The 21,317-nt window shown below is 58.0% G+C and overlaps 7 protein-coding genes across 7 annotated transcripts; 2 read left to right on the top strand and 5 right to left on the bottom strand.

Moving 5' to 3' along the window:
- Nucleotides 1-411: 411 nt before the first annotated feature.
- ACA1_288410 (RhoGEF domain containing protein) lies at nucleotides 412-3,234 on the top strand (the record flags this gene model as incomplete). The annotated part of the gene is made up of 13 exons (XM_004367818.1): nucleotides 412-721; nucleotides 814-971; nucleotides 1,048-1,131; nucleotides 1,201-1,299; nucleotides 1,379-1,486; nucleotides 1,562-1,638; nucleotides 1,727-1,904; nucleotides 1,976-2,116; nucleotides 2,192-2,251; nucleotides 2,352-2,508; nucleotides 2,591-2,680; nucleotides 2,762-2,859; nucleotides 2,920-3,234. The coding sequence occupies 13 exons, from the start codon at nucleotides 412-414 to the stop codon at nucleotides 3,232-3,234; spliced, it is 1,875 nt and encodes a 624-aa protein (XP_004367875.1).
- A 281-nt stretch (nucleotides 3,235-3,515) lies between these two features.
- On the bottom strand, nucleotides 3,516-4,455 carry ACA1_288420 (uncharacterized protein; the record flags this gene model as incomplete). The annotated part of the gene is made up of 2 exons (XM_004367819.1): nucleotides 3,516-3,938; nucleotides 4,030-4,455. The coding sequence occupies 2 exons, from the start codon at nucleotides 4,453-4,455 to the stop codon at nucleotides 3,516-3,518; spliced, it is 849 nt and encodes a 282-aa protein (XP_004367876.1).
- A 632-nt stretch (nucleotides 4,456-5,087) lies between these two features.
- ACA1_288430 (acylCoA:diacylglycerol acyltransferase (DGAT), putative) lies at nucleotides 5,088-6,461 on the bottom strand (the record flags this gene model as incomplete). Its single annotated transcript, XM_004367820.1, has 7 exons — nucleotides 5,088-5,240; nucleotides 5,357-5,450; nucleotides 5,550-5,701; nucleotides 5,787-5,953; nucleotides 6,015-6,163; nucleotides 6,261-6,344; nucleotides 6,415-6,461. 7 exons carry the CDS (start codon nucleotides 6,459-6,461, stop codon nucleotides 5,088-5,090), a joined length of 846 nt encoding a protein of 281 aa, XP_004367877.1.
- A 382-nt stretch (nucleotides 6,462-6,843) lies between these two features.
- Nucleotides 6,844-7,768, bottom strand: ACA1_288440 (RhoGEF domain containing protein; the record flags this gene model as incomplete). The annotated part of the gene is made up of 6 exons (XM_004367821.1): nucleotides 6,844-6,999; nucleotides 7,082-7,177; nucleotides 7,239-7,346; nucleotides 7,407-7,523; nucleotides 7,575-7,646; nucleotides 7,712-7,768. 6 exons carry the CDS (start codon nucleotides 7,766-7,768, stop codon nucleotides 6,844-6,846), a joined length of 606 nt encoding a protein of 201 aa, XP_004367878.1.
- Nucleotides 7,769-9,609: 1,841 nt separating this feature from the next.
- Nucleotides 9,610-10,516, bottom strand: ACA1_288450 (uncharacterized protein; the record flags this gene model as incomplete). The annotated part of the gene is made up of 4 exons (XM_004367822.1): nucleotides 9,610-9,689; nucleotides 9,808-9,901; nucleotides 9,973-10,080; nucleotides 10,301-10,516. The coding sequence occupies 4 exons, from the start codon at nucleotides 10,514-10,516 to the stop codon at nucleotides 9,610-9,612; spliced, it is 498 nt and encodes a 165-aa protein (XP_004367879.1).
- Nucleotides 10,517-10,814: 298 nt separating this feature from the next.
- ACA1_288460 (RFX DNAbinding domain containing protein) lies at nucleotides 10,815-11,900 on the bottom strand (the record flags this gene model as incomplete). Its single annotated transcript, XM_004367823.1, has 2 exons — nucleotides 10,815-11,658; nucleotides 11,719-11,900. 2 exons carry the CDS (start codon nucleotides 11,898-11,900, stop codon nucleotides 10,815-10,817), a joined length of 1,026 nt encoding a protein of 341 aa, XP_004367880.1.
- A 600-nt stretch (nucleotides 11,901-12,500) lies between these two features.
- On the top strand, nucleotides 12,501-21,254 carry ACA1_288470 (neuroblastomaamplified protein, putative; the record flags this gene model as incomplete). The annotated part of the gene is given in 37 exon segments (XM_004367824.1): nucleotides 12,501-12,680; nucleotides 12,765-13,074; nucleotides 13,137-13,238; nucleotides 13,308-13,420; nucleotides 13,494-13,949; nucleotides 13,982-14,156; nucleotides 14,231-14,329; nucleotides 14,394-14,488; nucleotides 14,650-14,720; nucleotides 14,786-14,890; nucleotides 14,954-15,056; nucleotides 15,125-15,224; nucleotides 15,287-15,407; nucleotides 15,473-15,567; nucleotides 15,637-15,858; nucleotides 15,943-16,137; nucleotides 16,208-16,355; nucleotides 16,443-16,908; nucleotides 16,968-17,111; nucleotides 17,191-17,297; nucleotides 17,382-17,553; nucleotides 17,621-17,687; nucleotides 17,788-17,905; nucleotides 18,127-18,216; nucleotides 18,280-18,412; nucleotides 18,483-18,587; nucleotides 18,653-18,782; nucleotides 18,853-19,033; nucleotides 19,117-19,288; nucleotides 19,359-19,523; nucleotides 19,606-19,703; nucleotides 19,764-19,907; nucleotides 19,982-20,078; nucleotides 20,173-20,283; nucleotides 20,350-20,531; nucleotides 20,663-21,194; nucleotides 21,213-21,254. 37 exon segments carry the CDS (start codon nucleotides 12,501-12,503, stop codon nucleotides 21,252-21,254), a joined length of 5,946 nt encoding a protein of 1,981 aa, XP_004367881.1.
- Nucleotides 21,255-21,317: the final 63 nt, after the last annotated feature.

Below are 21,317 nucleotides of genomic sequence, written 5' to 3' on the forward strand. Positions count from 1 at the left end.
CGCGCGCTCCCCTCTACACCCCCAGCCCCGATTGCTTCCTCCAACCCTCGACCACAGGTCTCTACAGCTGCCGCGCCACAACAAAGGCCCCTCTCCTCTTCCGTTTCCTTCATCCAGCGTTCGCCAACGGCAACTGGCGGGTGCGCCGCACAAGCCCCTGTGGCGGGTGCGGCGGTTCCAAGCAGTTCGAGCGCGGGCGCGGGCTCGAGAGGAGGCTCGCAGATCCAACGGCCAGGGGGCGTGTCGTTCGGGCCGTCCTCCTTCGCACCAGCTACAACGCCACCGTCTTCCACAGTGTCCACCTCCACACCCGGCTCGCGCCCTTTGCCCGCCGCAGGTCCGGCCGCCCCGACCAGGACCACATCGGCCCGGGCCGCCACAGCCTCTTCCGTCCAGCTGCCAGCCTCAGCGATGGGTTCATCCATCACGCGCTCCACGGGCACCCGGCCCAGCGGTGCAGCCCCGCAGCGGCCGGTGTCGGCTGCCTACACGCAAGCCGCCATAACCAAGTCGCTGGCGGCGGACGCATCGTCGAGGGCGGTAGCCAGGATGTCGCGGGCCGGCTCGCAGGTGCATCGCGCCGCCGCCATCACAGAGCTCGGCGCGCTCAACACCCAGGAGCTCGCGGCCGAGGAGCGTCTAGCAGGGCTGTGGGGCAGGCCCGTCGGCTCGCCCTGCAACGCCCTCGAGCGCGCCATCGGCGCTCGCTTCAACTCGGACGGTACCACCACCAGTGTTGTGCGTGTCGTTCGTACTTTCGTGTCGTGTCGTGTCGTGTTCTGTGACGGTGAGCTGACTCAACAAGGCCCGCAGGGGAGGTGGACAAGTTTGTGAAGGGCATGATTCGCATTCAGAGGCTGGCGGCGCCCTACCGCAAGAAAGTGAAGAACATCCACTATCGACGAAACGTGGCGCGTGAGATCCTCAAGACGGAGGAGTTCTACGTGGAGAGCCTAGACGTCCTCCTTTGCGTACGCTCTCGCACTGCTCATGGGCAGGACCCAACCCCATTTCCATCTTATCCCCTTTCACCACGTGCACGTACAGACATTCTTGGAGCCGTTGATGAAGCTGGCTGCATTGAAGAAGGAGCAGCTCCCCCAGATCACCAACCTCGTGTCCAATTTGGTGGTTCGTACCTACTCTTCGCAGAGAGCCGGATTGACCAACAGAGCCAAACTTATATACTGTTGTGAGTAGATCATCAGGAACTTTAACAAGACGCTGCTGCAAGATATGCGACCACGACTCGAAGCCTGGAGCGAGAGTCAATGCATTGGCGACATCTTTGTCTCTACGGTACGTGCAGGACACCAAGTGCGGCACATGATCTGTTTTATTCTTATTCTCACCCGTGCGTCGAATGAACTATGTTCAGAGCATGTATTTGAAGTCGTACACCGTCTATGTCAGCATCTACAACGGCGCCACGACGGAGCTCGTTGATTGCTGCAAGCGGAACGTCGAGATCGATTCTTTCCTGACCGTACGCCCCACCCCTTGCTTGAAGTCACTTGTCGTACCATGCATCTGATGTGATTGGGTGGTTCTTTTTACTCAGGCCCAATCCGAACAGGCCTCCCGCCAATCCATCTACGCCTACCTCATCCAGCCCGTGCAGCGCATCCCTCGCTACAGGTGAGCCGCCCCCTCACCTGCAGCTCAAGTGACACTGGAGTGACCGCCATGACTCATCGTCATTATCATTGCTTTCGGTTGTTGATAGGATGCTGCTGGCGGACTTGTTGAAGCACACGGGGCCAACGCACAAGGACCACGCTAACCTGGAGAAGGCGACGAACCTCGTGGGAGACGTGGCGAGCATCGTCAACAGCAAGGCCGCCGAGGCCGAGCGCATCGCCAAGGTCATCGAGATCCAGAACCGCCTGATCGGCTGCGCAGTGGTTCGTCTGACCTCCCCCCCCCAAACCGCCAACACCCAAGAGCGTCGGGTCAAGTGATGTGACGCGTGCAGGGCCTGGTGTCGCCTAGCCGTCGGTTCGTGGAAAGCAGCTTGGTGCTGGTGTGGAACAACAATATGAAGCCGGACCAAGCGGAGAGGCGGGTGATCTTCCTCTTCAACGATCTCATCGTTGAAGCCAAGCCAAGCAAGAAGGTACCCTCTAGGCGCGCCACAAACGCGGAGTAAGCACGACATTGACTTTGCCCTCCCCCCTCCCACAAATTATAGGGTGGAGAAGAGGACAAGGTGAAGTTCATACAGGACTACCACCTGACGCGCCTGCATCCAGTCATCTCTGATGAAGGCACTACACCCACACAAGCGCATACGCGCTCATTCACTTCGTCGTCTGACGGAAGTCAATGTTGCTCTTTACTTTTCGACAGAGAGTCGCTCGGACCACCACTACGGGATCTTCCTCCTGATGGAGGGCGGCGAGCCCTTGCTCAAGCTCTTCTTCAAGGAGAAGGTCGAGCGCGACAAAATCAAGGAGGAACTGAAGAAGGTGCTCGATGAGCTCAAAGTCAACCGTCAGAAATACGAAGGTACCCCCCCCCGATAATGTGCACCACGGCTGGAGCTTGGTGAGGTGCCTGATTGACGATTTGCCATTTTGGTGTGCGCCAGAGTTGGTGGACAAGCGGGCACGCGAGCGAGCAGAGAAGACCAAGGAGATGTTCGACGCAAGATACAACCTCAACTCCTCGTCGTCCGAGAGTACGTCTCCTCTCACACGGTGCACGTACTAGTGCGGGAGCGACACACGACACTAAACCCAAAATGTGTGAATCGGCACAGCGGAACCAACGCCCGCTGCCGAAGGAGGCAAAGATAACAAGTGGGAGGCGCGACTCAAGGCCATGAAGGAGAGGCAGGCCGCCCTCAGACAACAGCCCGTACCTTTCTCCTTCCCACTGCACACAACACACAACTCTAACAAAGACACACACATACAGGAGGAGACGCCCCAGACCAAGAGCCGAAGCTTGAGCACGGGCCTGCCGCCAGCCAAGGAGGCGTTGGGCGTCCCACAGCAGCCAGCGGGTCCCGCCGGAGGTAGGAGTGCCACGGTGGCATCGGCACGGTACTCGCTGCCGCCGACGCTAATGCCGCCCCAGCCTTCGCCGGTGAGCGAGAAGCTGAGCAGCAGCGGAGGCGGGGTAGCCACCAAGTCGCCGCAAAAGAAGAAAGGCAACATCAGCCGACTAAGCGCCTTCTTTGGTGGCTCGTCGGCCAAGAAGATGAACAAGGACAAGGACGCGACAGCGTGATGCCGTTCCTCGTCGGCTCCAACATGCACACACTTGTATTTTTGCGTCTATTTATTCGTTGGTGGAACGATGCTAACAACAAAAAACAAAAATAAATAACAAATACATAAACATCAATCACCGTATCTGTGATGTATCTGTGTGTCTGTCCTCCAGTGTGTGTGCTCCTCCACTTGTCGGTCGTCCGTCGGGCTCTGACATCTCTCCATCCATGTCGGTCGTCCGTCGGGCTCTGTTGTCTCTCCATCCATGTCGTCGGTTTCCTTCTCGCTCGAGCGCGTCTACTCCTTCTTCCTCGCCTTGTCGTTGGCGGTGAGGGCCGTGGTGGTGGCCGAGGTCGAAGTCGACGAGGGGTGGACCTTGGGTGCCCGGGTGGCGAACTTGACGATGGAGTAGAACCAGTAGCAGTTGAGGCCGTTAAGGAGAAGAATGGCGAAGTAGAAGTAGTACATGATGCCGACGTTGGCCATGTTGGAGGTGGCGGCGATGTAGCGGTGGATGTCCTGCCACACGACGGCCGAGTAGCCGCAGCCGGAGATGATGCGGAAGAGGAAGAAGCTGAGCACTAGCAGGCCAGCGTTGAGCTTCTTGAACGGGTTGCTGTTCGAAACGCCCAGCTTGTCCATGAACCAGTGCAGGTTGAGGAAAGGCGTGCTGGCCTCGAACGTCAAGTAGAAGTAGCCGTAGTACATGAACACTCCGTCCTGTTGATCAGTAGGACGCGACGAAAACGTGAGTGTGCGTGAAAGATCAGATCGACGATTATTTGCACGTTATAATGAACGGGAGGCGTACGAGAGAGCCGAGGAAGGTGAAGAGGCAGCCGAGGGCATGAAGCAGGAAGCCCAGCTGGAACTCCTTGAAGTAGATAATGCACATGACCGCATCCCAGATGAAGTAGCCGCAGGCGGTGATCATGGTCGCATAGGCCCAGGTCGAGTAGGCGTGCAGATGGTCCGCCTTGAGCGGCTCGTCGCACAACAGACCCCAGAAGGCAGCGTAGCAGATGACGACCGCGTGCAGGAAGGCCACGATGCGATTGTCCCATTGCATCTTGAGCTTGAAGGGCAGGCCGCGGTAGGTGGCTGAGACGCGGCGAGAGATGGGCGCTGACGCGAGGTAGATGGCCGTCCAGATGATGGTCGAAGCCGCAAGATATGGCCCATGCACGTGCGCGAGATCGTACAGCTTGGTGGCCCAGTCCGCAGAGTACGAATTCATTTTGGAATGGCGATCCGCGGTAGAATCTGCAGTGATAACAATGAAGATCAGCGATTGATGATGAAAATTTGAGTAATTTAAAATCAAAGATGCCAGATTTCTTCAAACAAAACGACAGAAAGGTAAGACGAAGGTTGCCGTACCCGAGAGCAGATGGCAAAGGCGGTAGTACGAGACTGAGGGCAACAAGAGGGAGCAAAGAAAGAGAACGAGCAAAGAGCGAGAAATAAAAAGCTGCCTTGCATGCCGGACGGCGTCCAGGCCACTGCCAGTCCCGAGGCGGCAGCTATCACGTGCCCCCGCGCACGCTCGCCCGGAAAGAGCCGATTTGGCGCGTCCTCAACGCCTAGCTCTTTGGCAAGCGGGGGATAAAGTGGGATGTTGGGTCTGACCTGGGGCGGCAAGAGCTCTTACATTCTTCTTCTTCTTGCCTCACAGGTCGCTAGCCTGTCCTTATGGCTTCGCTAGCGTGCAACGGACACTGTGGTACACAAAGTACGTGACGGTGAGTTGCGAGAGCTTTGGCAAAGTCGCACTCCTCCACCAGCAAGGATTACACGAGTGACCCGCACAGTTATCCACAGTGGCTCGCGAACAGGGGTGGGGACTGACACAAAAAGAAGTCTTGCGTGTTAGAGGATCTGGATGTCGCTCTTACGATCTTTGTCGTAGACATCCTTGTACTGGTTGTAGAGCGCGACGAGGGCCTCCACGTAGCGGGCGTGCCATTCATCGATTTGCTCTTGTGTTGGTGCGGTCAAGTGGGGTAGCTCGAGCGGCTCGCCCTAAAGGAGAATGGTGAGACGTCATGACTCCACTCAACTCGCAACGCCCATTCACACTCCGAGGAGGAAGGGGCACGTACAACAACAGTTGTAATGGGTCGTCGATGGGGGAGTACTCCAAAGTCATAATTGAACACCCCGCGCCCCTGAAAGAGCGGCATGGAGAAGCCCAGCTTCTTCTGCAACATGTCCTGGAAGTTACGCAACTTGCTGCGTTCGCCAAGCAATCACGCACACCAACACGGCGATCAAGTTCCATGCCAGAGATAAGAGATTGCAGGCAAAGGGCGAGGTGGAGCGTGGACGCACCTGCCCTTGGGGTTGGGAATCTGGGCAAAGAGGTTGTTCTCGCCGAAGCTGAATATGGGCACCAGAGCTGCACCATGCTGAAGGGCGACCTTAACGAAGCCCTTGCGGTTCTTGAGCGTGAGGTTGTTGATGCCAGGGTGTGCGTCCAGCGCCTGTAAGCGTGCGTGGTGTGGTTGAAATAGGCGGCGTGTCTTCGTCAGAACAGTGTGGAGCAAAGAGGCTGAGGACAGCGCTTACCTCTTGGGCACCACCGATGACAATGAGGATGGAGCTGCCCGGGCCACGAGACAGGTTATAGTGGCAAGAGGTCGCCGACACGTCGCACATGCCAGCGGCCAGCACGAACTCACGGGCGAAGGGAGTGTAGAAGTTGAGCTTCAGCGTGAGCACTCGCAGGTCGATCCCTGTTGATGATTGCGTGAGACTCAGGCGCACCTGGCAAGTAGCGTTGGGGAATCAACTTACCAGGGAACTTCTCTGAGAAGCCAGTGGCCTCGGTGGCGAAGTTGCTGATAGCGCCCAGAGAAATGACACCATGAGGGTGATAGCAAAAGATGTAGTTCTTCTCTGGCTTCAGGTCGGCTGTCTTGATCAGCTCAATCGGGAAGTAGTCCCTGATAAGAGTGAAACAGACATTGGTTAAGTGGTTAGAGTATGATCCAGTCTGGTGCCAGTGACGCGCGCTGCTTGGGTGGAAGGTGATGGTCGTACTTGAAGAGGGTCCAGATGCGCAATGTGCGGAAGAACTTGCTAGGCCTGCCGGCTTGAATGGGTGCCTTGTCAAAGAACATGATCCTGTAGCCACGACTTGTGGTCAGCGTTTGTGCCCGCTCACTTCAGCGTGCATGGGGTTGTGCAGTGATACCATAAGACATACGGCACGAGGACGGGCCACATGGTGGGGAGGAGCATGACGTAGAGCGTCAACGAGAGAGGCACCAGCACCAAGGGGCTCAATATAACCCAGAAGACCACACCCACTGGGCCATTTACGCACCAGCAGGATTAACGATTAATCGATGTGACTTCACGAGCAAACTAATGAACAAATCTTCAAGATTAAGCGCGTAGTACATGTTTGGAGTCGCCGCGACCACGGCACGTTTAAAGGAGCCCACCTCACCATCCTCCACCAGTCGCTGCCTCGCCGATAAAGTGCTGGTCTGTTTTTGTACTGATCTCGGTGTGGGCGCCAAAGCGGGACAGGAACCGCTCCTGACCCAAAGCAGGAACACGAAGAATTACAACTCCGCTGTTTGGCCCAAAGGTGGGCGTTTGGACATTCTACTCTCGCCTACGAGCCATGGATGGGGCGCGACGAAGGCTTGGTGGAGGTGCGGATCAGGCGAGCGCGCGAGGAGAGGTCGGCAAGGAGACGGTCGAGCAGGTTGATGGCGGCTTGAAGCAGTTGCCAATCGGGATGGTCCTCCTCCGTGTTGCGGCTCATCTCCTGGTCGTGTGTGTAACATCTTTGGCGTCACCAACAAAACAAAGCAAAGCCCAAGTAGGCCTGTGAAGGGCAGGGCCTGTACCTTGAGGGCGCGCTTGTAGCTGGGGATTCGCTGGATGGGCAGCAGCAAGAACGCTTCCAGTGGCATTCCACCCACCTCCTTCCTCTTTTCAAATTCCTGTGCAGAGTAAGTTGAGGTCATACCTCAACTTACTCAAACGTGAGGGTGAAGTTGGCACCTCTCGGAGCGGTTGGAACTCGGGCACGGTGGGCAGGAGACGCTGGGTGTGCAGGGCCACATTGTAGGCGCACATATAGGGAGCGTAGTGCGCTCCCATCCATTCTGTCTGCACACCCACGCATCAAAGAGCGTCATCATCGCCGTGCCATACTACGAGGGCACGTACCTGGCGGAGGAACACATCACCAATAGTAGAGTGGGTGCCCCATTGCCGGGCGATCCTCAGCAGAGTATGATAGAGGCTCGAGTGGCAGCGGTAGATGGTCTCCATGTGCACTAGCATCTATGTGTGCGATCAAAGGTGAGTGCGATACCCACCGCACAGCAGGCATACGAAGGGATCGAGTACACTGTGGAGATCAAGGTAGTCGAGCGAGTTGAACTTGCGCAGGGGTTTGCCCAGATGCTGTCCGCACCAACATCCAGATATCAGAGCCATGCCCACACCACGCCAAGTCAGCCGCTGAGTACCTCGAGGATGAGGTGCAGGCGGAAGAGGTAGATCTTCTCCTTTTGCAAGAGGTCCATGACGAGTTGCCTCCTTTCCTGACCTGTTGTGGTGGTGGTGGGCAAGAAGAAGCCTCAGCACCAGACTCGCGTTGTTTCAGTTGTGCCACACCAGTGCGTGGCAAGAACCGACGTACGGGGTCGGTGACGGTGCTCGGTGCGGGGAGACGTCGGAGCGGAGGAAGGCCTTGGGGGAAGTAAGGTTTTGTGAGACGGAGAGAGAGTGTGTGAGGCCGGCAACTTCGTTCGTGGCGATGGGCCTGGAGTGGGTGGTCGCTTGTGTCGCTTTTCTCTCCGTTCTTGGCCTAATCCTCAGAGAAGTGAGCAAACGCAATGGTAATGGTTCATCTTGTAAGGCGGGATTGGGGAGTGCCTTTATCAAGGAGCTTGTATTGGGGAAGGGGGAAAGAGAAGAGCGCGGGCAGAGAAAACGGCGAGCCACCTGCACCTCGAACCATAAGCGAGGTTTGTAAGTGGTCGTGTCTAATGTGAAGAGCTGCAAACGCGTTTGACAGATGCTGTACCATGAGAAGAGGACGACGAGAGGGAAGCGGATGAGGCGCATATGCGGCAGACCCGCACCGCCTCAGAATTGGCCCACAGCTGCCTCCGGTGTCCTGAACACTGGTCGCAGAAGATCTCTGTCACGGGATAGGGTTAGCGCATGTACACTCTTGCTGCGCTCGATTGATACGTGTGGGGCCGCACCTCCGCAACCCCGACAGTGATGCTGGCCCAAACCACAAAGTATGAGGTGCATACACGAATGTGCACACGGTATCCAATCACCGTCGTCAGCCACTGGACTCAGTGAGGGGGAAAAGTGGAAGGGCGTGGGTACTTTTCGCAGGATGAGGGTGAAGCGTGCGCCGCACTCGGTGCAGAGTTCGACTTCGTGGTCGGGCCGCCACACCACGGTTGTAACCGCCGCACCTCCGCTGGCACTCTCGTCTGCACTCGTAGCCACGAGTGGTGGGTCCGCACGGTGGCCCACCACCTCTTCTTCGCCCTCCTCTTTCTCACTTTCACATTCGCTCTCGCTCTCACTTTCACTTTCACTCTCGTTCTGAGTTGTGGAAGGGCGGACTGTGATGGGTAGGGCCGAGGAGGAGAAAGAGAGAGAGGAATAGGAATAGGAAGAAGAAGAGGAGGACAAAAGTAGTGGCGAACGTGGAAGGCAGGCGGAGAGGCGCTGGTAGTGGGGCGGGAGAGTTGAAGCAGGAGGGGTAGGGGCTGCCAACGTTTCTTCTTCCCCTTCTGCCCCACCTGGGGGCACCAGCACCAGGTACCTTTCCACCGGTGACGGCGGAACCGTGCGGGCGCCGAGCCGTGACAGCGACATCTTTTGTTTTGTGGTGGCCACGAACTTTTAGTTTTGGTTGGCCACACGGCCCGCCCGTAGAATGGGCTGACGTCATCCGCCACCAATCATAATAAATACAGGCTTTAGTTTTGTGTTTTCCTTTTCTGGTACCACCCCGCCTACGGCGCTTTGGTGGGCAAGGAGGCGAGCAGGAGCGGAGGCACAGCGACGGGCGACGCTGCGGTGAGACGAGAATGTACGGGGACCCTACTACCAGAGGGCGGGGGATCGGTGTAGAGTGGCGAACTGTCCTGGAGCGAGGGTAGCAAGGTGGCTTCTGATGTTTTGCCTGTCTCGCTCATCGCCTCGCCTTCCACGTTGTTGGTGGTAGTTGCAGTACCCGACCCCTCCTTCTCTTCCCGTTCCTCTTCCTCTTCGCGTTCGTTCTCCATTGGTTGTATCTCTTGTTCGTAGCGGTCCCCACGGCTCTCTCGTCGAAGGGCGGTCCCATCCAAAATGAGTGGGTTGTACGCTCCCGTGCCGCTTCCGTCGGCGTTCATCACGTGCTTCCCTCTTTCCTCTTTTCCTGGCTGTTCGGGCGTCGTGTGTTCCTGGTGTTGTTGATGATGCTGCTCGTTGCTCGCCGTCGGAGGCGATGGGTGAGGAGAAGATGCAGGGCTCGTGGGAGCGGAGGCCGATCGCTTGGGCATTGCAGGCGGAGGTGTTGGATTCCGCCTTGACATGCGGCTGCTGCCACCACTGGTTGCCTCTCGTTGCGAGGGGCGTTGGCGCGCTGTGCTGGTGTAGAGACTCTGGCCGCTGTCCCCGGCATCCCTCTTCCTCTTGGCGGCCTGCATGCATCCAAGAAGGTGTTGAGTTTGAGTTGGGGGTCAAACAACCTCATGAAAGCGAAGAACCGTACGGCAGCGATGGAGTCGGTGACGGGGAGCGCGTAGCAGGTGAAACACACCCGAAGCTGATTGGAGGCTGAGTAGCCCATCTCTGGCAGACCCTTCCTGAATCGTGTACACTGCCCACAAAATACATCTTGCGAAACAGCGTTGTTAATGAAATGATGGGATGAAAGCTCAGGTAGTGAATGATGTCGTACTTCCGCATTGACGGCAGTGATGCTTTTCGAGATGAGGCCGCACGAGAAAAGGGAGAGCAAACCCCACGAGCAATGAATTCATCATTAGTACGGGATTTTCCGCAATCTGATTAATTGGGAAGTTGGGAAGGTAGGTTACCCGTCGGTTCATGATGGAGAAGGAAGCGGCACAGAGGTAGCAATCGGTGGCATTTTTATCGGGCACCCAAGATGGGCGGGGGGCCACAATTAGGTCCGAACTGCCCCACGTTGCCGAACCCTTCCGGCCAGCCCCACTTTTCTTGCTCACTGCCCCTTGTTGGCTCTTGAGAGGCGACGTCACACCGGCCCGCTGTTTGTGCAGCTCCCTCAACATCGCGATGAACGAAGACGAGGGAGGCGTGAACAACAACGCGAATAAAACGCGTCCTGCACGACGAACTCGAATTATTCTGTTGTAATTTCCCTAAACAATTTCTTGATCATTTCCATCCTTCAATGTGCTTGCCTTTTGGCGCGCAGGGGTGTAACCGTGTGCTCTGCAGAGCTTGGTGAACTCGATTATTCATACCAGATACACGCAAACAGGGTGATCTTGGTAGCCATGTCCTGATCGCTGGAGGAGATGATGGTTCCGCATGTACAGATTGTATCTTATTTACAGAGTGTGCTGACTAGCGAGTAAAGCGCTCTGCCTCTAGGTCGCGGCAGAGGTAGTCCGCAAACTGCATCGGGAGCTGGCGCCTCATCATGTTGCTGTCCTGGGTGGCCCAGTAGCTGTTCTCGCTGGCGGGGCCGTAGAAACTGCCGGCGCTGGGGCCAGATCCGGGGAGATAGGCTGGTCCTGAACCACGTACAGCTCCACTCCAGCTTGCCGCCAGCTGGTTGCACTCCTCGCACGCGCAGTCGGCTGACTGGAGCTCCTGGGGCTTCGAGGTGGTCCACTCGGAGGCTCGCGGGAGCAGATAAGCCGAGAAGGCGTTGGAAGTGTAGGAGAAGGTCTCGAAAGGTAGAGTCGGCGAGGAAAAGGAAGTAGGCGAGGAGTCGTTGTAGTAGTTGTAGGCGTACTGCCGGTAGACCTGGCCACGGGGCTCGTCCTGGCCCTGCGGCCGAGGGGAGTAGGACGACATCGGCGAGGATGGATAACTGCTGGAGTCGACGGAGCTGTCCATGCCCTCGTCCGGCAGCTGCTGCTTGACCTGCACCAGCGGCACTACTGGTCGTTCGGGTTTCCTCGTCCCGGCCGAGCGCGAGGCGATATTGCCTCCCTTGGCAGCGGCCTGAGATGGCATGGCGTAGGCGTCTCGCGGACGGAAGGACTTGTAGGAGTGGCGCGTTGCGCCTCGGGTGCCGATGCGGGAGCTCTTGAGGCCCGGGAAGGCGCGGTGGACCAGCTTTCCGAACATCGACGCGCGCAGGGGCTCGGTCCCCTCCGCCTGGCAGTGCGCCACGTAGTGGTGGTAGACGTCCTCCTTGGCGATCGACTCCCGGCAGCCCACCTCGTAGTTCTCCTGCAACCTGTCGGGTCGCCGCACAGTCAGACAAGAAAGGCCAAAAAACGCAATTTTTGTGACGCACGGTTGCCAGGTAATTGCCTCCGAGACGACAGACAGAGGAGAGACGTACCAAAGGATGGTGCCGGCCTTGGAATGGTCTTGGTGCTGCTTGTTGCTCCACGATGACAGCCGGCTGCGAAACTCCAGGTTGTCCATGAGTCGGGCCGGTCGAGAGGGCGTGGGGCTCTTGGCGGTAGTGTGCATGGTGTGGGGTGGCGGCGATCCGAGCCTAAGAGGAGGAACCTTGGGGAGAGAGAGAGAAGAAGAAGAAGAGGGTTGAAGTCTAGTCTCGGCTTGGCAGGTTTGGAGGGATTTCCGAGGTTCAGCGTTGGGTGAGAGTGTGGAGCTGGCGGTGAAGCTGTTGGAGAAGGATGACGTGGTCTAAGGGCGCTGGAGGTGTTGCAGATACGTGGAGGCGATAACGAAAGGACTGTCGAGTCAGTGCCTTGATAATGGTGACCGGTTCGTTGCCATGCCCTAGGGAACCCAAACGGCGGGTAAGAATAACCCCAAGAATACCTTTTTACCAGATCTCCCTCCCACGTGCATCCTTGTGGTCAGTAGTGCTGGTTGCCATGGCTCACAGGCGATCTTGGTCGCCCCGTTCGCAGTTCCCTTTCCTCATTCTCACTTTCTTTTATGTCTTGAGGTCCACCCCTGTGCTCCCTATTGGAGACGTAGATAAGCCTTACCTTTTCCTAACCCGCCTGTGCCCCAGACTTCTGTCCTTTCGCCGGTTAAAAAGGCAGGGAAAATCAGAATAAAAAAATTTCTTGAACGTTTCTTTGAGTGCGTGGGCCAACGATGAGCGAGATGGAAGATGAAGACGCAATACACGCGGAGAGGGAAGAGGATGACTGGGCAGACGGCAGCGCTGGACAGCACGATCAAGAAGAAGGGGAAGGAGCACGCCCATCTGCTCGAGTCTTGTACGATTTGCTGGATCTCTCGCCCAAGGACAGATGGACATACGATGAGGAGCAGGTAAAACCTTTCCCTTCTCTAGAGTGCCGCAATCGACTGCTTGGCACGAATGTGAAGTTGATTTATTATTCCACTGCTTTGCAGGAGGAGGAAGATGTGAGGCTACGTCGCCTGGGTCCACTGAAGCTGGCGGCAGCACAGTTGCAGTGGTTCTGGCAGGAGCTAGTGCCAGCAGCTCTGAGTGAGCTGGGCCTGTCATCACTCTATGGTGCCGAGTCGGTGAGTGCAGTGGTGCGGTGGGCTCCCGCTGCCCTCAGGCAGCATCGCAGGGGCGCACCCGAATGGACTCTCGCTCTGTCGCCTGCTGGCGATGCGTTGGCCATAGTGCAGAACCTCCAGGTGTCTTTTCGCTATGCCGCCGACAACTTCCGCATCACCAAGATGACGTGGAAGAGTGCGTTCTCTCCTCCTCGTCCAGGTGCACGAGTAGATGACTGACCTCGCTTTTTCTTGCAGTGCCTGCCCCGCTGCAGGGACCAGCTTCCCAATGGCGCTATTGTGCGTGGACTGAAGACTCCAAGTACTTCGCCGTCGGCACCGTTACAGGCCTCGTATACGGTACGCGCAGTTGGCTGCAGTGTGCTGCAGCGCTGAGCTCACTTCATTTTCACTTGCGTCGCCTATCAGTCCTACAGAAGGGTAGCGTCAAGCACACCTTTGACGTTCGCCAGCTGGGTATGGGCAAGGCTCTGGCCGGCCTTGCGTTCCGCCGAGGTGGCCCCGTAGATAAGAAGGCAAGGGTGCGTTCGTCAGCCTCTCGCAGTGCTTTCATGTGTTGTTTTACTTCACCCGTCTGACACCACCAGACTCGAGCTTATTCTCATCACGCACGAGAGGAAAGTGTGGCGGCTTCCATTGCCCAAGCTCGCCATCGGCATCGACCCTGCATCACCGGACATTCGAGCGTTGGATGTCAGCACTTACCACCACAGCGTTGGGGCCATCGCTTACTACTCTCGGTCTGATCTCCTTGCCATCGCTGGAGGCCCCCACCCTTTGGGCGACCGCTCCAAGGACGGTGCGACCCATCGATCCTTCTTCACCTCGATCCCCATGCTCACCTTCCAGTGGTATGCAGAGGGATCGCTGTCTTTGTGGCACTTGTCCGACAATGCCCCACATTTTGTGCTGGCTCACAGTACCATGCACGCCACCCATGCGGACCACATGGCCGGCCGAGGGATCTTCGCCCCTGTCACCCAGTACTTTTCGAAGTCCAAGACCAAGGCCATCTATCACAAGGCACGTTGCACTGCCGCGGGCAACTCGGTCCTTATCTGCTCACCTGTGCACCGTTGCAGGCCGTGTTCTCGCCCAGCGGTGACAAGATCGCAGTCGTGGACCTCACGGGGCGAGTGGACGTGCACACCGCGGTGGGTCCGTCCTACACTCAATTGGCCAGCTGGAGTTCCGAGGAGCTCTCCCTCCTCATCACCTCCCTCCCGCCGGCGACTTCCTCCCGAGTCGTCACCCACGGTTTGCTTCCTCCTTTCCATGGCTCTTTTGTGGCCTCTCCTGCACGTTCCAATCATTTTTTCCCCTTCGCGCAGTGGTGGACTTGGGATGGTGGTCCGACGAGCTCTTGCTTCTCGCCTTCGCCACTGGCGAGGTCATCATCTCCCCACTCCATCACCTTCAGAATCTTCTTGGTTCGTCCCATCTCCCACATACAGCTGCTCGGTTGAGTCCTGACCGCGTACCCTCTACGCACAGGCTTGTCTGGCGCCGCCGAGATATTCGAGAAGCAGCCGTCGGTCACCAGCATCGCCGGCCACAAGGCGTTCATCCTCGAATGTCGCCAGCAGTCTGTAGCGGTGGCATACTCATCGACTCTCGAGCACCGTACCAACCGGTAACTTCTAATCGCACACAATTCTGCGCAACAAGGCGCTGCTAATCAAATGTGTGATTGGTTAGCCGCCCTGCCGATACGCCCCAGGAGCTGAGTACATTGCGGTGGCTGGCGCAGTGGCTGCGCAACTACGCCTGGGAAGTGGCCGAACACTTTTGGAGCCCCGATTGGTGGCTCAACTCCCTGAGGTTCGTAGCTCAGTTCAGCTTCCTCCTTTATCAGCCACCAATGGCCTAACCAACCACATCTGCAGTGCATCCATGATGCGTCGCCTCAACTTGCGAAAGACCTACCGACTGCTCGCCCTCAGACAGACTACTCCCCTCAAGCTTTGTCTCAAGCTCTTGCAGCAGGAGCGGTACTGCTCCGCCCCTTCTCACATTTTCTCCCTCAACCAACTCAACTTTTCCTCTGTGTCCAGGTACGAGGAAGCGCTCAATCTAGCGCAGGTGTACAACCTCAACACAGATCTTGTGTACCAGAAGCAATGGGCAGCTGCACCTGTCAGCCCAGAGTCCGTCAAGGTGCTCCACCTTGGCCTTCTGGTTCTGCATTCAGTTTACTCATCATATTCTTCTGCTTCCACACGCAGAATTACCTCAACCGTATTTACGATCAGCGCTGGGTGCTGTGGGAGTGCCACAGACGCGTACCCAATGAGCCACAAGCCGTCGAACTCCTCCTGGAATACGGTACTGTCGTGCACGCGCGGACTGAATCGGTACCCATCTAATCGTACGACTATCGGCCACAGGACTACAACACACGGTGCCGACGTGGATGTATGAATACCGCGCATCCGACAGTGTTGACCGCACTGGCACGACTGCGAGCTCGAGTCTCTCGTTCGGACTCACCAAGCCTGTTGCCAAACGGTGCAAACCTCTCGTACATCCACCCATTCACTACAACAAACAGCCAACTAACTCTCCCACCGCAGGCTATCGGGCGGGGACAAGGAGCTTTGCTTGCATCGGCTACTGTTCTTGCAGTACCTCGACCGACTGCGCACATTCCGCCAGATAATCAAAGACAGTACGTTTGGCCACACTTTCATCTGCTCCTCCTCGCTCGGGCGGCTCACTCCTCTTGTTGCGCTCGCAGACGAGTTCTGCGCATCGACATTCCTCAAATTCCGAAGCTGCGAGCTGCTGGCGGCTGCCAAGGAGTACGCCCGGGACGAAAACTTTGACGCGGTCGAGGTCATGCTCGCCCGCCACCTTGAACTTCTGGTGCCCCACCTCCTGGAGATCTTATCGCAGTGTCCCGAGACCACCCCGCCCTCCAGCTACGAGCGGCTTCTGCCTCCATTCCTCTCCCTACCAGGTCCGTTCTCCGCTCTCTGGCAACTTTTCACTCTCGCAATCCCTCTCGCTCGTTCTCTTCTGATGCGTCGCACGTCTTCTGCAGACAAGCAAGCCACGCCATTCCGCGAATCCGATTGGGTGGAGGAGGACGACATCCTGGCTGCCCTGGGCATCAGCTCAAAGAACGATCTCCAGCAGATGTACTCGTTGCTCCACGCCTCGTCATCCTCGGGTGCCTCGCCTCGGCCGCCATCAGCATCGTCGTCCTCTGTTTCGTCCGGCTCTGCTGTGGTCGCGGGTACGCAGTAGCCCGCCAGCAACTACCACGTTGACCTGTCACTAACCTCTTCTGATGTCATTTGGAGTAGACGCTACTCGCCAGGACTTTAGGAACAACGAGGACGTGTACTACGACGACAAGCAGTATTTCGCCGAGAGGGTGAGAGAGGAAACGTTACCTGCCGCGGCGGGAATGGAGCTTTCGCTGGAGCAAATAGAACGGTGGTACCAGGACAGGTACGTGAACCTGGTTCTACTGTCATGCGCTGTTGCTGGCACAGCCCCTGTGCTCACCCCGAGCGCCCTGTTCACCGTGACGTGCAGGGCCAAGGAGATCGATGAGACGTCAGGCCAACTGGAGAACGCGCTGATACTGATCGAGTGCGGTCTTAGAAGAGGCGTGAAGGGGCTCGAGGCGGTGCACAACGAGCTGGTTACTCTCTCCTCCCTCGTTTACGATGACGACGAGGCCCTGCAACACACCCACACCACACCGACCGCCGCAAGGAGTGACCCCAAACAGCTATCTCACGCGATCGAGGCCCGTGCATCGTCGTCGAACGCCTTCATCACATTCCATCGCTTCCACGACCTGAGCGACGATGCCAAGCTTCATCTGCTCCTGGCCGACTCGACAGACGCGACGCTGATGAGGAACATGAAGACGCGGGCTCTTCCCTTCCTGCAGCGGCTGCGAAAGCGCAACATTGACGAAACCTCCCTGCTGCGCCAGTGGATGGTGAGCGTGGCCCAAGGCGACCGCTTTCACTGGTGCGCCCTCATCATACAGGTACGGATTCCTTCCCTCACGCCTCTCTGAACCGAACTGAAGGTTAACGTGCGTTGCAGGCGAGCCGGCCGACCAAAGACAATCCGGAGGAGAACCGCATCATACAATCTCCCCTAGAACTCATGCGGACTGCATTGGAAGTGGTTTACGCCTGCCCTGCTACCTCTGCTCACGCCATCCAGCAGATGGGCATCATCTTCGAGGTACCCCAGCCAGCGTGTCCCGGTGCCCGCCATGTGCAACGTCTTAAGAGATTTACCTCTCCCCTCCACATTCTTTTAGTCACTTCCGGAGCGAGTGGTCGGAGCGACCGAGGACGATACGGAGCTGCATAGCCGCGCTGACCGGCTGGAGAAGCACCTCAACACCAATGAGATTCTTCTCAAATAGTACGCCTTTCTTGTGTCCTTCGCCTCCTCAGACACGAGAGCGGCTCACGGCGCACTTTCCAAATTTCCTACTTTCCTCCCCAGCGAGCTCGCACAGCCGATGAGCTTCTTCGAACAGTATGAGGCCAACCCGGCAGACCTGAGCACGGCACACGCGCTCCTCCACCGCATGGCCCAAAAGGTGGTGCGGGGCGGAGGCGAGGCTAACCAGGTGTGGATCGACCTCCTCAGGGACATGCTCATCATTCGAGACCAGGTACACCTCACCGCGATGCACTCCTCGATTGCTCTCATTACCCACGCCCGATATCCCCTCCGCGCAGGTCTTCACGAACATCGGCGACGAGTTCTGCTACAGGCTATTTTGCTCGACCCTGCTCCACACTGGGCGTATGCCAGCCTCTTTTTCAAGGCCGCTGTTGGCGCCAAGTTAGTGATTGCCTGCTAACGGGGACTCCATTGGGTTCGCTAGGCTTCGAGTTGGCGGCAGAGTACCTGCGACAGCTGGGCCGGGCCACTGCTGAGGACTTGATAGTGGAGGCAGCGCGACTTCATTTTAACTCGGCAGCGTCACCGCACCACCGCGAGATGGCCATGGCCAAGCGATGGTATCTACCCTGCACCACAGCACCAACTGCGCCGCAGATGACCGCTGACCGTTTTCCTTTCGATTTGTAAACCACCAACAGTCTCTCAATGGTGCCCCTTTCTGCCTCGCTTGCCGCCGAGCGCGACCTCATCGACGGTGTCAAGCTTCTGAGCAAGTAATGCTGCCCCACCCCAAGACATCATTAACGGCAGGTCTGTACTAACGCGCCCATCGCCACAGGCTCGGACTGCACCTGCTCCCCGTGCAGATAAGGCTACGCCTGAACGCCGTGGACCAACTGGTGGCTCAGCTCCTCGAGACCAATCCCGAGTGCGTACAGAATCGGCATGTGCTGTCGATTCTGTTGTTGCTAACATCTGTAATTCATCGCAGGGTGTACAAGGAAGTGGATGAATTACAGCAGGTCGGCTCGCTGCTGGGCGCGAGTGTGGAAACTAAGGAAAAGATCAGCTTGCTCATCGCCCGTGCTGCCTTCGAGCAGCACGACTACGAGACTGCGCACGAAGTACTCTTTTCCCTAATGATGGTCACACTGCCACGTTGCGGGCTCTAATATTCCGATGATTGATACCCAGGTCTGCCAGAAGCTGATGAGCCTGGGCAACACGACAGTGAGCGCCATTTGCGCCGACTTGGCTCGTGCACAGGACTACCGCGATGTTCGCGCGCGGCTGTCCTTGGTTCGTGCAAAGCCCTCTTCATTTCTTACTTTTGCGCGTACACTCACACACCCACTTGCACGCAGGCTTCGTTCGCGCTGAGTCACTGCGAGGTTACCGCGGTGGGCGATCTCTTGGCGCTCTACCGGCAGCTCGAAGCCCGTGTGCAGGCGGACGCAACTCTAGCCGCCGCACCTATGGAAGTCAACAAGACCGGTAAGCACGCGTCTCTCTGATATCTGATTCCAACTGCAGCTGAGCTCGCTGACGGTCTGCGCGTTTGCAGAAAGCGAGGCGACCACGGCGAACGAGGACGAGGCGGAGCAGGGCATCGTGAGCACAATGTTGAGTCAAGAGCTGCAGGTGCTGTCCAACGCAACGGCAGCGGAGTCGCGGAGACTCAAGGCCGCGCGCTTCTTCCCGACACACCCCTTCTACTCCCCCCAACACCACCAAGAACACAAGGAGTGCGTGCTCAACACACTTTCCTCCCCGTTCTCTACCTTTCTCTGTACTTTGGAGCTGATCTCGGCTTGGCATCGTCGCACAGATCAGTGGAGGAGACGCCACACACCGAGATTGGAGCAGACGAAGCCCTTCTCCGCTTGTCGCTGGTTGCCGGCGGTGAGGGACCGGATCCGAGCCTCGTGGCCCGGCTGGCGCGAGCCAACGCCCACGTCGATCTTCCCCTCACGTTTGCCTACCTCGCCGCGGCTGATCAGGTACCCCATCGCGCATGCGCATCACTCACTGCGCTCTCCTAAAGCGCAAGGGCCCACGCAATTTGTCCAGGACGATGCGGCAGGCGAGCTCTTCGAAGACATGGCCAACCGGGCGCGTGATGGTGACTGGGGCGCGATGCGCGCCGAGGAGGAAAGGTGGAGGCTGGCCGGCTGTTACTACTTTGCCCTCCGTTGTCTGATCTACTTGCTCTACGCCGTGCCCTCGCTCACCCTGGTACGACACGTGACACTCAGATGGCCCATGGTTGGGACAATGCCCTCTTACTTTCGTTCCTGGTGTCCGCACGCACGCGCAGGCGGGTGTGGACCAGAGTCTGTTCCATGACCAGGACATGGCCTCGGTAGTGCAGCGGCTCCAGGACCTGCTCGATGGTCGCTTCCTCGAAGAGCACAAGTACGTGGACGTCCCTCGATCGATTCCCGGGTTGTTCGCTCATCGTTTATCCCCATTCAGGGTCAACGTGGCGCCCATTGAAGAAACGCTGAGTCGATTCAAGAGCAGCTACGCCCGGCTTTGCACCGCCCGACAAGAACGACAGCTGGCGGAGGTAAGCGGCGACGTCGACAAGGACCGGCTCACCACAGACGAGGTTTATGGGTATGTTCGCTCACTCATCTCCGATCATGAATATAATGGACCCTCTCTCACACGCTGTCCATCACTGGTTTCAGAAAGGAGGTACTGTTGGGGCTGGGTCGCACCTCCAAGAAGGCCGCGCTCACCGTGGCGTTCACCCTTGCGCGACGCTACACCTTCCCTGAGTACCTCGTACGCCCTCCTCGCTGGGACCTTTGCCCCCACACCTCCTATCGGGCACCAGTCGCCCGCACGTGTGGCTTATATGTCCGATCACGCGCATCAGGTGGCCATCGAGAGCTTGGAACACACCTTGCGCAACCCGGAGGCCTCGGCGCAGAGTTTCACCGACCTGGCCACTTTCCTTGCTCCTCGATTGCAGAACGCCGATGCTGACGTACCACCGTCCCCGCCCGCCTGACCCAGCGGCACTGTCTGATCACACCTACCCACGCGCCCTCAGGCGGTGAGCGTGCGCTTGCAACAGATGGCGTGCTCCGGCCTCCGTTCTGGGGCGCTGCTGCGGCTTTTGCGGCAGCTGACGTCATGCTCGCCGGCCCTCTCTTCCCTCTTCGGGTCGGGTCCTTCCTCCTTGGCCCTCCTCTACGAATCCGCCCTCACGCACCTTCTCGCCGCCGCTACCCAGTACCACCTCTCTCCCCACCAATCCCCTCATTCCCACATCGCCTCCTCCTTCATTTTCTCTCTTTCTCGCTTTCTCACTTTCCGGTCACTCTCGGATCTAATCTGCCTCCTATGTTTTTCGTGTCACCTAGAAACGCGGAAGCCTGGCAAGAAGAGCTACTCCCGCCCCCGTCGTTTTCCCTGGCCGAGAAGGACATGGCCGCCATCACCTCGCAGGCGCATGAAGCACCCGACACGCCTTCGTCTCTGCTGCCATGGGACCCAGTTCCGCGCTCCGCTCTTTTGCCGTCCCTGTTGCGACTCCTCGCCTCGCTTTGCGGCGAAGACGAGAATGACTCGACGACGGCGTTGGCACAACACATCGAGAGCGCCCGACGGAGCGTGTCTGGCCGCCTCCGTGCCTTCCTGAACCCTGACGCGGTCTCCACAGAGGAGCAGCAAGTGCAGTTGAGCCTGCCAGATGTGCGAGGCCGTATCATCGTTGGGCAAGCCCTCGACTACTGGGCGCAACACGACGCTCCTCACGCTTGGTGGCACCGCCCACAAGCGGAAACGAGCCACGAGAACCGCGACGGCGACCCTGCCCCGACCCACGACGCAACTACGCTCGCGCGGCACCGCGCCACGGCCATCCTGCTCACAACGTGGCCTGACCTCGGTCAGGTACATTTCCCTTCCCAGCTTGCGCGCGCGGTTGGCATTGGTCTAACCTCGGCCACGTAGTACGACGTGCGAGCAAGCCTTCATTCCGCGGAAGAGAGAGTGGCGCTGTTCGATCGGCTGTTG

The sequence above is a fragment of the Acanthamoeba castellanii genome (genome assembly GCF_000313135.1).
Source record: "Acanthamoeba castellanii str. Neff unplaced genomic scaffold scf7180000084777, whole genome shotgun sequence".
NCBI classification, from domain to species: Eukaryota; Discosea; order Longamoebia; family Acanthamoebidae; genus Acanthamoeba; species Acanthamoeba castellanii.